Below are 15,876 nucleotides of genomic sequence, written 5' to 3'. Positions count from 1 at the left end.
CTCACAAGTTTGTCTGTTGTCAGCACATCAACAATATCCTTTAACTTAGTACCCTCCTTGGCCAACCAGCAGCTTTTTCAGGTCACCTCCACCTTTTAAACCAGTGTGTTTGCAAGCCTGTGACTCATAGAATGTCCACGGACTGGAAGATCATCCGGGGTCCCAAGTACCGAAATAAGAGAATTGAAGGCTACCACTGCTTGCTGGACAGATAGCAGGAAATCACTAGTCTGCCAGCTCGTGTACAGGAGATTGAACAAGTGCCAGGATTGTTAATTATACTGGTGCTGTCTAAAGTGCACAGGCCAAGAAGTGCTTCACAGTACAAAATCACCAAAACCGTGTACAAGGTAGAGATTAACAAAAAAAGAAGCGAGTAAAAAAAAAAAGGCGAGTGGTGACGCGAGTGGTTTGCACGCGCGTCACCGCAAGTGCTACTTTGCCGGCGATCAGCTTGCTATAACGCGCATGTGCGCGTGCTCTTGTGCGCGTTCTAGCAAGCTGATCGCCAGCAAAGTAGCATTTCAGAGAGCTACTAAATGTCTCGGCCGAGACCAGATTGCGCTGGATCAGGTCGAGACCTAAAAAGGGGTTCTTGTATACAGTTCACAGAAAGAGAACTCCCACTAAAAGAAACATTGAAGAACATTTCAGCAGATTGCAAAAAACCTGATACCACCTTCTTCAGGACCAACAATATTCACTCAGATAAATGTAATAAGATCTTGTAGCATTCAGTTTTTGGCACATAAATTACTATTACAAATCCATCAAAGTCACAAAAACACTTTCTTATACATAGAATGCCCGATTCATGGCATTCGGAGAGCTCCAAACATTATCGATAAGGTCAGTTTCCTGCTGAAAGAGAAACATCTGTTATAAAGTTATTCCAGCATGAACAAGCTACTCACAGCTAAACTGGTGAGCTGGTGCCGCTACTAGACTGAGTACCACCACGTGACGCTCAATGACTCAATCTTTTGCTAAAGCATTGAGTTGGACAGAGGGCGTGACCCTTTAAACCTAGCATTATTTCTAAAACCCATTCAAGTCACCCATGATGAGAGGCTCCTTTATGGATTATATGGGGATCTGAAAGATATTGTCTAAGCAAGGTATTTTATGCAGTCTAGACCCGTCCAAGAGTGGGCAAACCATAAGAGATTATGACAGGGGTTCTCAAACCTTTGAGAACCACGGCCCACTTTTTAGAACAACAAATTTTCACGAACCACCTACCTTTAGTGGACATGAGGTGGGGGTTATTTTTGAATGTGCCTAAAGCACTGTGTGGTAGCGCACTGTAATTTATAGACGCCACATTTTCCATTGAAATGGCAACTAAATTTGCATGGATACAGTTTTACAGATAAAACTATATAGCACACAAACAATAATGTGTGGAAATCGGGATTCTGTGAATATTAATCATTTGTGCCTTGTCAAATAAGTGTCTTGATTTGTTTTGATCCTAATAAAATTTCTGTTTCCAGTACACTTCAGAATTATAATAAAAAATGTGCAAACATTCCTGACAAAAGTTTTCAATTCTATTAAAGACACAGAGGCGAGGATTATGCTTCTCATTTCTTTACTACTTATTCATAGCAGCCAATGAGAGAAAAGTTTAAATAGCACTACATTACCCATGAATACCAATATGTCACAGGACTAACCATAGAGCTTAGCCCTATATAAGCTCTACAAAGGTTTTATCTCTACTAATGAAGGATAAAATCCAGAAACACATGTTTCTAGAGATTAACAGCACTAACCTGCACCAACTTTGGTGAACAACTCTGCAAAATTTCAAGTAAGCATTTCAATTGAACTGCATTTACCAGGATGCAAAGGGGCGAACTGAGCTGGGGGGTGAAACAGTGTGCTCCCATCCCCCTTCTGTTTAAAAAGGCTCCCTTGAGCCACTGAGCTGACGAGCACTTGGGGATGCACCTGTGTGCCAGGGAGAGGTGCAGAGACCTGAGAGGATTATGACAGCTTTCTCAGCAAACCCCAGAAGAATTTTGTTTTATCTCTAATGATGAAGGATAAAATCCAGAAACACATGTCTAGAGATTAACAGCACTAACCTGCACCAACTTTGGTGAAACACTCTGCAAAATTTCAAGTAAGCATTTAAATTGAACTGCATTTACCAGGATGCAAAGGGGCGTACTGTGCTGGGAGCTGTGTGTGTGCGTGTTGTGAATGGATGCATGGTAGAAACAAGAGACCAGGGACACTCATTTTAAATTAACTTTACAGCCTTTTATTCAAAACCGTCAGTCTCTTGATTTTTATAAGTACAACTACTGTAACTAAAACAAACTCACCTATAGAATGTTCTCACGCCTGGCTCCTCGTGACTGGACTGGACTGAAGACAGCGTGGCAACAGTGGCACAAGCCTGAAAGAAACTGGGAACGCTGGGTTTGGACTCACCCCATAGCCCCAACTCACCTATCATTTTCAAAACAAGCAACTTCTGCTGAGTCTTGCGGAAGAGGCAAAGGCCACTGACATAACCCCACTCCTACTTTCTCTAAGCCAGACTGCCCTGCCCCCAGCCATTGAAATTAATGCTGGGCTTCCGACTCATCTGTGGGCTATGGGAATAACGCTCAAACTCAAACGCTATTATTGGAGTGGGACACAGGCCGCGCCCACCAGTGTGTCGTCACTGTCCACTGACATACCCCCACTCATACTTTCTCTGAGCCAGACTGCCCTGCCCCCAGCCTTTGAAATTAATGCTGGGCTTCCGACTCATCTGTGGGCTATGGGAATAACGCTCAAACTCAAACGCTATTATTGGAGTGTGACACAGGCCGCGCTCACCAGTGTGTCGTCACTACCCTCCTTTCTGGCTCTAGGTTTAGGAAATATTTGCCCAGCCAAGGCAAGCACGGAGCCAAGGGCCATCCTCCCCCACCCCCTCAAAGCAAAAGCCAGATTTGCACATGTTTGTTTACCGAGCAGCCAGGACTATTTATTGCTAGCTGCTCAGTGTTTTTTCTTGCATTTTTTTAATCCCCCACTGGACACCAGCCGCCCCTGGACCCAGATCTTGGAACCATCACCAGAAGAAATATGTATTATACCCAACTTGATGGCTTTTGAGAAACACAACGTCTACCTTCTCAACAAATAAATTCGACAAAAATCAAGAACTGTCAGTCTATCCCACCCATTTTTACCACTAATCATTTGTAACTTTGTTCTAATGCGCTCTGCTATTGATGTGAAGCTCTTTGGTCAATATAATTACTTTCACGAGTTAAAATGGCAGCCACAACTAGCAGAGTACAAACGACCTGTAGCACGATGGTGGTCACAATACTTTGAGTTGAGGCCCTTTTACAAAGTTTCATTTAAGGATCAGCTGCTTTGGAAGAGCTGCATGTGGCAATGTTGGAAGTTATTGTGCTTCTCTGCTTCCTGCTTTAATTCATGCTCAGCTCTCCCTTACATCTTACCTTATCCTTATGTTTCCTACAGGTTTCCACACAGACTTTCATTCTACCTTTCAGAGCACTTCTTGATCATGCCATTACACTTGACTCTTGTCCAAACAACTCCAGTGCTTGGGCCACTTCCAAAATTACATAACAGGCATATATTTAGTAGATTGTGATGTCTGATCATGTTACTGTGAAATGTACATGCTTAAATTGATTTCCTGTTCTCAAAGTGTCCCAGTCATTTGGTTAAATTTTTTTCTCTCAATCGCGACTTCATTTACCACATTACTTTTAATTATGGAGACGTGTCTACTTCTCATATCTAAGGAATCGGGGATTGACATTTTATAGGACTCTTGAGCCTGGGAGATCCTGACATGCAGCCTTGCAGTTGTTTGCACTCTGACAAGGACAAAGCTACCCCTCCTAGGCAGAAGAACACTCAAAGTGTGGTGCGGAATAGCATTCCAGACAGCAGGAGTTCTCGAAAATCCTGCTCAAACAGAGGGATGGTTGCGGCGGCTGAGTGAAACGGTGTCTTAACTGGAAGGATTACAATGGTGTGATCAGGAACAGAGCTGGTGGGGGGCGTGGCTTGGGCGCCGATGGCGATGGTCGCCTGAGAGCTCGGCTCCGGGACTAAGCCCGAAATTATCCTGAACATCGGTGGCTGAGGGGCACCCCAGACCCCGAATTCGGTTGAGCGAGGCGACGACACCCTGCCGAGGGCCCTGGTGGAGTTTGGACGGGGGTGGCTTTGAAGAAATGCCGAAGTTTGCGGAGTGGCGGAGGACGACCCAATATGGCGCCCGGACCCCTTTGTCCCCTTGAACGGACCTACGGAGTTGAGGAGGTCTCGCGGATGTCGCCCGGCACCCGGCTTCACCAGCCTCAGTGGCTTTAGACATTGGACATTGGTTGGTTCGGACCCTCCACAGCGGGACCATACTCGATTGGACGACCGGGCGGGTGCCCACGCGTTAGAGGGCGCCGGGCACGGGTGCCCTCGGGTCCAGGCGGTGGTCTGCACCGCGACTCCGCAACTAGCTGCGAGTTCCTGGCCACCCCGACTACATGGATGGCGCGACACTCGGGCGCCTCAGGACAACCGGGGGAGTTGGTGGCCCTTACCCCAGAGCTGTAGTGGGTGAACGGGCCTGCCCGACTCGGAGACGGGTGTCTCCGCCCCCTTATCGGTGCCCTCGGACGCCGTGGCGGTGGCGTGAGCCGAAACGGCGGAGTCTCCACAGGCTCTGGAGAAGGAGGTCGCCCATTCCGGACTGGAGGGCGAAATCCCGGGAAAGTCGTGCTGGACACTTGCACACGGAGACGCCTACTCCGGGACCTTTGCGGAGAGCCCCTGGCAGCATGGGGAAACCTAAAGGAGCCAAGGGATCCAGCCAGGCCACCTCGGACTCTGAGGCCCAGGACAAGGAAGAGCATGGAGATCCTAAACGACCTGGTGGCGCACCACTCCAGCAACAATTCGACCGTGTACTGGAAGCCATAGAGGCAACTCGGTCGGCTCTACAACAGGACATTGCCCAGGTGGCGACTGGCCTGGGCCTCCTTAGGGCAGACCATGGTAAACTCTCAGACCGGGTCAAGGAGGTGGAGAGCACGGTGAAGACTATCGAACCGGCGCAGAGGACCCTGGCTGCGACGATCAAGGATGCCATGTCCCGAATCGAGACCCTCGAACGGAGGGCGGAGGATGCGGAAGGCCGAAACAGGAGGAATAACATTCGGGTAGTGGGCCTGCCGGAAAAGATCGAGGAAGGCGATATGGTGCGCTACTTGGAGACCTGGCTCCGAGACACGGTGGTCCCGGAGGGCCTGTCCTCCTTTTACACTCTAGAACGGGCCCACAGAGTTCCAGCGCGGCCCCCACAGCTGGGACGAGCCCCGAGGCCGGTGGTGGCGCGGTTGCTCCATTTCCGGGACAGAGATCTGATCCTAAACGCCGCCAGACACAATGGCCCGTTCCAGGTTGCAAACAGTCAGGTGAATATCTTCCCTGACTATACTTACGAGACGCAGCGCAAGCGGTTCTCCTTCCTGGCGGTTAAGCGTGAACTCAGGAGTGAGGGCATCCAATATTCACTCCTATTTCCCGCGAGGCTCCGAGTCATTGTCGACGACAAAACCCAGTTCTTCGACACCCCGGAGGAGGTCTGTGACTGGCTCGAACTGTACCGAACGGGGAAGGATGGTTATAATGCCTCGACCCATCAGGCGGAGGAGCCGGAACAAAGGAGGCGCTCTAAAAGGGTCAGGAACCGCCACGGCCGCACGGGAGGGCCCTCGACAGCGGAGACATCATCTGAGCGGAGGGGAGTGTTGGAAGTTCTGTCGGAACTGTCGGGAGCGAGGGGCGAAGACATCGAAGAGGAGGAAGACAACCCGGGTGCTCAGGGGGCACCATCGGACTCGGAAGACTCAGTGGCAGACAGTACCCACACACCGGTGATCACACCGAAATCGGTGGAGGACCTTTTGGACGGACAAGGGTAATGGGATAGGCTGCCTTGTTTTGGGTGGGGGCCCGGCAGGGGGGAGGCGGCTGCCGTTCTTTATTGCTGACAATGGGAGAGGGAGGGTTGGGAGGCTTCTGCTCTTGCCCCGAAAGATTTTGACACAGGGGGGGGGCTTATTATAGTCCTGGTGGCCTGGGCGACGAGGGCCCACTGCCTCCGCTCAGCCCGCACCTGGCCCATAAGGCCTTCCTACGGTGGCGACCGTGGGACTAGTGGGGTTTTTGGGGTTGTTCTTCATAGAAGTTTGGATGGGATCTAGATGGCGCAGTTTGGGTCCTGTTCTGGGGTGGTTGGGAGGGGGTTTTGTTGGTTTTTGGGGGGTTTGGATCTGGTTGGGGAAAATGGCCGCCGTCAGCGCTAGGAGAATTGATGTCCTTTTTTTGTGGGGACCCGGACGGGGAGACTGTGCAAGAACACTCTGGGACAATGGCTGATGTTGCAAACTTGAAATGTATTACTTGGAACGTGAGGGGGCTTCACACTATGTCCAGGCGTCACAGGGTCCACGCTTATTTAGTGCGTAGGGGAGTGCAAATGGCGCTGCTGCAGGAGACGCATCTGAACAAGGCGGAAGGGGCGGCGCTTCAGCGTAGGTGGCGGGGGCAGGTCTTTTCCACGGCGTACTCTGCTTATGCCAGGGGGGCGCTAATATGGATCAGGGCAGGAGTCCCCTTCCAGGTCACGAGGACAGTGTTGGACCCAGAGGGGCGTTTCGTGGCCATATCAGGCACGCTGGGAGGGAGGGACTTGAATGTTTGTTGTGTGTATGCCCCTAATGTGGACCAGACTGCCTTCCTTTCCAGGTTATCGGGCTCGTTGGCTCACTTTTTCGCCGGTCCCCTCCTGCTGGGGGGAGACTTTAACTCCGTGGTAGATGTAGACATAGACCGCTCGCATCCCCCGCTCCCCGATTCCCCGGTCCGGCGGACGGCTAAGGGCCGTCAAGATTGGCAGACCCGCTGGGGTTTGACGGACATCTGGAGGGCGCATCACCCCGCGTCTAGAGATTATTCGTACTTTTCGAGCCTTCATGAGCTGCATGTCAGACTGGATGGCTTTCTTGGTTCGTCCGAATTAGTCTCGGCAGCGGCCCGATCGGAGTATTTATCGCGGACCATCTCGGACCATAACCCCCTCCTGCTGGACATTCGCTGGTTCCCTGGGACGCCGGCGGTACCCACCTGGAAGATGCGCCCCGAGATCCTCGAGGACAGTGTCTTCAAGGCAGACCTAGGGGAGAGAATCACGGATTATTTTGCATCCAACGGCGGCTCCGCGAGTACTAGGGCGTTCGAATGGGACGCTTTCAAGGTGGTGGTGAGGGGGTACTGTATCTCTAAGAAGGTGGGCATGCGGCGAGTTATCCTGGCTGATCTAGACGCAGCGGACCGAACGCTCCGCGAGCTCGAAATTAGCCGACCCGGACACCCGGAATTACAAACACAAACGGTAGAGGCGAGGGAGAAGGTGGCGGTGGAGGTCGAACGGCTCCGCTGTTTCGATTATAAGGCCTACACGGTCCGATCTATAGCGGAGGGCGACAGATCGAGCGCGTTACTGGCGTGGTTGGCCAACCCTGCGCGCCAGTCCCAAACGACGACTGGGATGCGTAGGGCGGATGGGACTGAGGTGTGCACCCAACCGGAGATTCTTAATTGCTTCCGGCATTATTACGAATGCTTATACCGCAGTCGCTCCGCGCGTGACCCAGACCGGCTTGATAACTATCTTAGCCCGCTGGAACTCCGCACAGTGGAACAAGAAGTGGCAGACACCCTGGGATCTGACATCGGCTTGGGGGAGATCCGCGGGGCCATCAAACGGATGGCGAGGAACAAGACCCCGGGCCTAGATGGCCTGCCGGTGGAGTTCTATGCAGCTTATGCTGACCTCCTGGCCCCTCGTTTACTGGTGGTCTACAGGGAGGCGAAGAGGCTGGGTCGCCTCCCCGGCTCGATGTGTGAGGCGTTGGTGGTTCCTCTCCTCAAGCCAGGCCGAGACTCGTCTGACCCGGGGTCCTACCGTCCCCTCTCAATGCTGACGGTGGACTACAAAATATTGAGCAGCATCTTGGCCTCGAGGCTGTTAGGACATATGAGCTCCCTAGTACACGAGGACCAGGCCGGTTTCATCCCACGGCGAAATACGACCATGAACATCCGAAGGTTGTTTCGCTTGCTTGGGGAACCATTCGTGGATGCCCCGTCCCCGGTAGTTTTGTCGGTGGACCTGGAGAAGGCTTTTGATAGCCTGGAGTGGGACTACTTAAGCGCGGTATTGCGGAAATTCGGCCTCGGGGAAGGATTTATCAAATGGACAGTAGTTCTCTACGCTTCCGCTTCAGCCAGGGTTAGATCGGGCCCTTTGATTTCATCGCGATATCCGGTGGAGCGTGGCACGCGGCAAGGGTGCTCCTTATCCCCGCTTCTCTTTGCACTAGCGGTGGAGCCACTAGCGGTGCATCTCCGCTCGGGAGCCCACTATACGGGCTTACGGACAGCGGCGGGCCCGCATTACGTCTCGCTCTATGCGGACGACCTGTTGCTCTTCCTGGAGGATCCGGTCGACGCATTACGGGGAGCGGAATTAGCGCTTACGGAGTTCGGAGACGTCTCAGGCCTACGTGTGAACTGGTCTAAGACCTGCCTCTTCCCGATGCGTAGGGGTGTCCCCACTCCGGCGCTAAGTAAGGAGATCAGATGGGAACCCGACTGCTTTAAATACCTTGGGGTATTTGTGTACCACGACCAGCCCGACCTCCTAGACGGAAACATTGCCCGTTGCATACGAGCACTCCGAGGCAGCATGGACTTTTGGGCCACGCTGCCGCTCTCCGTGGCAGGACGCGTCGCCCTGCTCAAAATGGTGGCGCTCCCCCGATTATTGTATTACTTTCGGACTTTGCCGATCTGGGTCCCGCCGGCTACTTTTCGCCGCTTGCGTTCCATGGTGGTCGGGTTCCTTTGGGGCACGGGCCGGCGGCGGGTGGCCCTCAATACCCTGATGAGGCCGAAGGACGAGGGGGGGCTCGCTGTGCCGGACTTCGAGAAGTATTACCTAGCGGCGCAGCTCCAGACATACACCCAGGAGATAGCCAGGGAGTTCAGAGGCCCGGAAGACGGTAGAGGGACGGGTATGGCCAGGCACATCCTCTCCTTTATCGCGCTGCGACAGCGTTTGGTCCTTCGGGACCTGTCGATGGAGGAGCGGACTATCCGACTCTGTTGGAATCGGGCTCATAACAGAGGTCACCTGCGGACCCCATATGCACCTGAAATTCCATTGGGGATGCTGACGGCCCTCCCCCACGGAGGAGACTGGTCACGACTGGCGGACTGGGAGGATTCGGGTTTACAGCTCGTCGGGGACCTGTATGAGGACGGAGTGCTCCTGTCCTTTCAGGATCTCATCGACCGTTTTGGGATCTCCCGGGGCGACTTTTTGCTGCACTCGGCCATTGTGCGAGTGATCCAGGCGCACTGGCAAAACGGACTAGAGGAACCTCAATTGTCCCAGGTGTGCCAGTATGTAATGATGTCGGCGGGCACAGTGAAGGCGGTCACTTGCCTTTACGGCAGGCTGATTACCGAGGGGTTGGTCCCTCTCGCCACACTGAAGTCCCGCTGGGAAGAGGACATCGGTAGGGTGATCCCGGAGACGACCTGGTCCCAGCTGGTGAGGCGAGCATGGAAGGGTACACGTAGCGCCCGTTTCCAACTGGTCCACTATTACGTTCTCCATAGGGCGTACCTGACCCCGGTTAAGATCAGGCGTTATTTTGCCACGGCTTCGGCGAAATGCCCTAGGTGCCCGGCTCAGGAGGCGGACCTCCTACACATGTTATGGGCCTGTCCAGGATTGACGTCCTACTGGCAGGAGGTGGCGACGACTTTGGAAGAGGTGACGGGGAGGCACTTATCGTTCGATGCGGCGGTGGGGCTATTGCACTGGTTCCCCCATACCCCCCGGAATAAAATCACCAGTAAATTTATCGACCTGGGGCTCCTACTTGCTAAACGAGAGGTGACCAGGAACTGGAAGGCACGTACTGGTCCTGCGGGCGGCAGATGGCACGGTGAACTTTTGAAATGGGCGGCGGGGGAGAGCGCGCTGCGATATCAGTTGGCTTGTAGGCAAAGCAATGAGAAGGCGCAGGAGGCCGCGTTAGAATGGGAAACGCTGGTGCAGGCCCTCAGGGATTATTGTGCCCCCAGCGACTCCGAAAGCGAAGAAGCAACTAGACCCGAGTCCCGTTAGACACTAGCATTAACAGCACTATTACCTTCCCCGAGGGTCAAGCAGTGGATCCTAAAGTGATAAGCTCCCTGGCGCTGATGGTGGGGGGGGGGGGAGGGGGGAGTTTCACAATGACTGGAAGTTTGAGGGGAGGGTACCTTTTGGGGGGTTGGGGTTTGTTTAGAAAAGCAGAGGACGGACAGTGTATTATCCGGACCAGCTCCCGCATCCTACTGACCCCAGCTACATTCGCCGCCCAACCCCAGGGATATGGGCTGCTTGGCTGTATAGCAATGCTATGGAAGGGGGTCGGTGGGCTATATCTGGTAAAAGTTGGCTATAATATGATGCTGGTCGTTACTGTATTGTTGTACTGATTCCTGCAATAAAAATATATTAAAAAAAAAAAAAAAATCAGGAACAGAGCTGGTCAACAGCAAGTGGCGCGTCATTGGGCAGAAATGAGAAAGGGTTGGCGATCGATGAGGAGAAGTCAGAACAAGGTTAAGGTGGGTGACAATAAGGGAAGAGGAGGCACGAGTCCAGCAGGGTCTCTGGCGACATCCTTTGGCACAGCCACACAGATGACCTGTCTAGTGGAACTCCAACCAGTAAGGTGGCGAGATAAAAAGAGGGGGTATTCTGAAAAGAATCATCTGGATTTGGGATTTTAACATCCATCACAGGGCTCGAAAAAAACAACCCGACCGCTCGCATATGCGAGTTAAATTTAACAAGGTCGAGCTGTTTTTAGGTCCTACTCGCCCTTTCTGGCGAGTAGGATGACAAAATAACTTTTGTCCTCGTCTGTGAAAACGGAGCAAATGTGACAAGATTTAAAGGCATTTTATTGCTCACAAAGTTAATGAGCAATAAAGACGCCTTTAAATCTTGTTATCTAGTCACATTTGCTCCGCTTTCAGAGATGGAGGACAAGTAGGTTACAGTTAGGTGGAGGAGATTTTTCAAGGTACTAGTCCTGCAGGACTAGTGCCATTTTTTGGATTTTTTGAGCCCTGCATCACCCCAATGGAACGTGGGTTGTGGCAATTCTATGTGTCGTTTTCTTCTCTACGGGCAAATGTTTAAGAGCCCTTGCAAAATATGGGGAGACAGAAGAAGCAGACTTAATTTGGACACCAACACTCCTTCTGTTCTCTCCAGGCAAGACCCTCTACAGAGTTCTGTCTTGTGGTGAGGACTTTGGGTACTCAAACACCCTCCCCACCTACTGTTCAGGGTTGGGAAGGCATATGGAAGGCTTGTTCTGTATGTACATGAACTTGTTCACTATGTATATGGTCTCAATCAAATACACATTTCGGTGAATATGTTTGGTACTGGTGCACAAAGTAATTTGCATTTATTACTGTATTCGATTAAACTGCTGAATTACACAAGCTACACGATTTTTAACACCATAGCGTAGTAACGTAATGCATCTTACTCAGGGTTCATATTACTTTACTAATTTTTGTATCACCAAATACTTCTTTGAACTTTGAAGATAATTGAGCTTGGATGACCCATCTGCCACTCAAATACATATACTCTTATGGCTGCATTAAAATGAGTTGCACCATTAAATTAACTTGAGGCTTCACTATAGGTCAGGATGGCCATAAAGATCAATCAAAATGCTTTACCATTCGTTGATAGCAACTTCCAATGGCGGTAAAGATCTGAGCCAGTACCCTGGTAGAGCACATCCCTGCAGCTGCCTCCTGCAGGATTCCAACAGCTGCGGAGAGATCTCCTGCCTCCACCAGCTGAAGACCTGAGAGGAATTAATACCATATTTGAAAATAGCAAAATATGCAAAAACGCAACATGAAGAAAATTAAACTGCAACTTTTGGCCTTGTGCTGATGAGGTCTCAATCAAGGTGATGTTATTTCAATTAAAAAGGTAGGAGTAGGTATACAGACTTGTTAAGTGTAATACTATGAATATTTCTGTCAATCAGTACATCATTACAACACTGCTGTCTCTTTTTCGTGGTTTAAGTAACTTGCCCTACGTAGCCCACATATGATTGCCATAAGAATACAAGACCCAACTCGCTGCAGAAGGTATACAAGTGTGAAATAAGTCTGGTTTATCTTGTGTCTAGGGTTAGAGGGGAGGTTGCTTTGTCATTCAAGCTTTCCTATTCCACTTCAACTAGGACTAATTTGTATATGGTTGGCCCAGTCACATGAATTAAAAATAGTAGTATAGTATACACACAGGCAATGGTATAGAATACACCCAGAGTAATTACTAGAGGTTTTGATGAAGGCACACATTTCCATCCATCACTTTTTTGCTCCGGGCTGTGTTAAAGGAAGGGACACGGGTGGTAAGACAGGGCTTGAAGGCTCAGTTAGGCTAGACAGGCCTAATTGAGAGCATAGAAGGTTTACAATGGGTGGCTCCAAGTGTTCTGGCTAAGAACCTGGTGGGTGTTGGTCTAGCGCGATGGAAAGGTCAAAATATAAAGTCAAGGTACCAGCTATGCATGTAGTCGGGCAGTCAGGGCAGAGGGATACCATGCAGAAGGCATTCCTGCCCCAATAACTAGTTAACGTCCTCCCACAATTTGCAGATGAGACCATGCATTTGCATGTTCCAATAATGACGAACGAAAGGTCCAGATGGTTTTGAGGAATTAAGAAGGGAAACTGCAAACGCTCCTGTATTATTCCTCTAATTATTCCTTCAGTTATGTTATGAGAAAGAAGGAGGCATGGGTGTGCAGGTGAAGTGTGACCTACTTCTGGCAGTTCCCATGGGCCACAGAGGTCCTTGCTCATGTTGATCACAAGCTTCTTGTGCCTTTGTTCAGTGTCAAGTTGGCAGGTAAAGCGACGCCAAGGAGAGAAAAGTAACAGTACCGGGTCCAGAAATTTTAATTTCTTTGAGAGAACATACCATAAATCATGACTGTCACTGCTGACTGTCGAGGGTTGCAGAAAAAAATGTAAGTCATCAAGAAAATGAAGAAGATTGTGATTGCATGTGTAGTAAAGGCATTGGATTGGGTGCATTCACAAGGAGGATTGGGAGGGAGACGCAAAATAGAACACAGTGGCAGGGAAGTTCCTTTGTTTACTAAGGGTTGGTTGAGAAAGAACAAGATAGAAGAGGTGATGATGCGAGGGAAGGCGGTTGTTTAACTGACATTCCACTCCAGTTAGAGATCATGTCGTTCGGAAGTTGGATTTATTTGTTGTCCCATAACATAAAAAGGCGAAATGTGAATGACTGAAATGAAAAGAAATAAATTAGAACAGAATTTACTCAGTCAAGATGGGACAAATTATTGGGACAAAGTTCATAACTAGCATGTGATGGGAGCAGCAGGTCACAGAGAACTCTTGCATGTTCTGCCAGTACAGACCGAGGTTACTGGCCCCATTGGATATGTGACGATTTGGCCATTTCTTGACTGTTAATTAAATGATTTCTTTTATATAAAGAGGTCAACCGTTAAGCTAAAAAGTTAAGAATTACTCCAATGGCACAGATGGGCTGCTGGTTCTTTTACACAAGACTGCTAAAGATCATTTTCTGATGTACAACCTGATACAAGGTGGTTTTTAAACCAGGAGGCGTATGATGAGCAACATTCTGCGGCACACAGTGAAGGAATATAATATGACATTCATTTAATCAACATTTTCATGAGCTATACCTTGTTGAAAAGCAGCTGCAGTGTACAACATGTCTTTGAGATTGCGGTTGCTTTCAGCCATTAGATAATCTGACTTCCCTTCTTCAGGCACATTCCATGCTCCGAGCAACTCAAGAAGTTTGTTTTCCACTGGACAAACCAGCCCAGAAACAGGTACCTACAGCAAAGAACATAAGTCAAGGATAAGATTTGTGAGAAGCTGGGGACAGATGTGATCTTCACATGTTACAAATCTTAGACTACACCTATTTTCTTTTGTATTTCTGATTTCAGAGAGAGGGAGCTGCACTTTGATTTTCTCACCAAGAGTTTTCGACCTATAACGATTGGTCTCTGCCTTTTGGTAGAATAGCATAATGAGAATGAATAAATAAATGTCTTTATTGCATAAAATATATTAAAATATCCATCACAATTATAAATACGTTAAACATGTTAAAAGTCACAAATATATCTCCAAGTGTTCCATAAGAGCAGCATTTCAATGACACTTCCTTAAGATGACAATAAACCTAATCTACAATTGTAATTTAATTTAGTTAATTTCCCAATAAAATGACAATCTGTTATAGAAAAGCAGTAGACAACGGCCTCTTTGATGAGCTACAGATAATTCAATTAAATCGAATGCCTATATTAGGTATATCTTTCGAATGTCTGGTAAACTAGGACCTTATAATGTATAATATTATTTTTTCATTATGATCTCTCTTATATGATGTTTCTTCCTATGCATGCTATAATCTCTCCTTTAATAAACTTAAACTTTAAAAAAACAAACATTTTAAATGTTATTAAAAAAGAGAAATGGGCATGGACTGGTAGATGACATCAATCTGGGTGGTGCTAAGGCTGGAAATGGACGTAGGGACCATGTCTCAGTCTGTAACTTTTTTGCAAAGTCATTTGATGGATAGTGGAATGTCTTATTTTTTGTGCTTTCCTTTCATTGATGTAACATACAGGGAGCATTGCTCAGCTAATAAACTAACAATGCAATGTAAAAAAAATAAAAAAAATAAACTAGGCCATAAACGGATTAAATGCTCAATTGACTCTATAATTACACAGTCGGCAGACCTTTGAGGATAAGCGGTCAGTGTCCACGACCCGCCAATTTGGGCTATCGGTATCAGCAGGAAATGAAACCTCATGTATTTTAGCTTGCATCCTGGATTCAAATTCGAGGCTAAATATTCTTGCTTTGTTTTAGAGTACAAGTCCATTATATAGTGAGCATATCGATGTTTCTGTAATGTCAACATTATTTATGAAGACCATCTGGTTAACTTGTGCATCTGAACGAGCCTCAACATTCAAGCAACAGTCCTTTGTGAATCTGTCACCGTTCCTAAACATCATGACTTTCAAATTTCCGAATGGATCCCTCTGAAGCCAGATATGGCCCCGATACCTTCACGTTTTGTGAATGATCTGTTATCCTTCCTCGTAACCGCTTGAGTAGATGCCAGAATCTGAAGAGTCACCTACCTGATGATGCCTAGCTTTAGAGTCACCCGGTCTTTATTGCAAGGTCAACGAGTACATAAAGAGTATATTGAAATGATGGACGTCTTCAGATTGTCTACAACATACTTGAGCCTTATTTGAAGGTTATCTAGCAGGTCTGTCATCCAGTACTTGCAACAATATAGTTTGGTGAGAGAATCTTAGGCTTGAGTGGAGTTTGTGCTCTTCATAATAATTTCATTAATGGGAAACTGTGATCATAGATTCAAACCCTGCATCCAGAAAATATATATTTTATACTGTTCTAGTTAATGGCATTGCCACAAGCAAAAGAACATTCATAGAAATACAATTCATGTTCCTTTAATATAAAACTTGGAAATGATTGCTCATTAGTCTGGTAAGCACCAGATTCAGTTCCAAATTGTAGCCAGATCTCACAGTTGGAAATGTTCAAAGCATAATTCCAAGAATTGATGCAGTAATAGTAGCA

General features: G+C 48.6%; 1 protein-coding gene across 1 annotated transcript in view; it reads right to left on the bottom strand.

Moving 5' to 3' along the window:
- FANCG (FA complementation group G) overlaps positions 1-15,876 on the bottom strand; it is a 228,741-nt gene that overhangs the window by 103,049 nt on the left and 109,816 nt on the right. The window contains exons 5-6 of the mRNA XM_086962889.1: positions 13,914-14,070; positions 11,884-12,014 (exon numbers count right to left, since the gene is read on the bottom strand). Of these exons, the coding sequence (XP_086819015.1) occupies positions 11,884-12,014; positions 13,914-14,070 (288 nt within the window). The remainder of the gene's footprint in view (positions 1-11,883; positions 12,015-13,913; positions 14,071-15,876) is intronic.

Source organism: Lissotriton vulgaris, chromosome 3_1 (genome assembly GCF_964263255.1).
Source record: "Lissotriton vulgaris chromosome 3_1, aLisVul1.2, whole genome shotgun sequence".
NCBI lineage: Eukaryota > Metazoa > Chordata > Amphibia > Caudata > Salamandridae > Lissotriton > Lissotriton vulgaris.
This window is presented reverse-complemented; position numbering and strand designations above follow the sequence as displayed.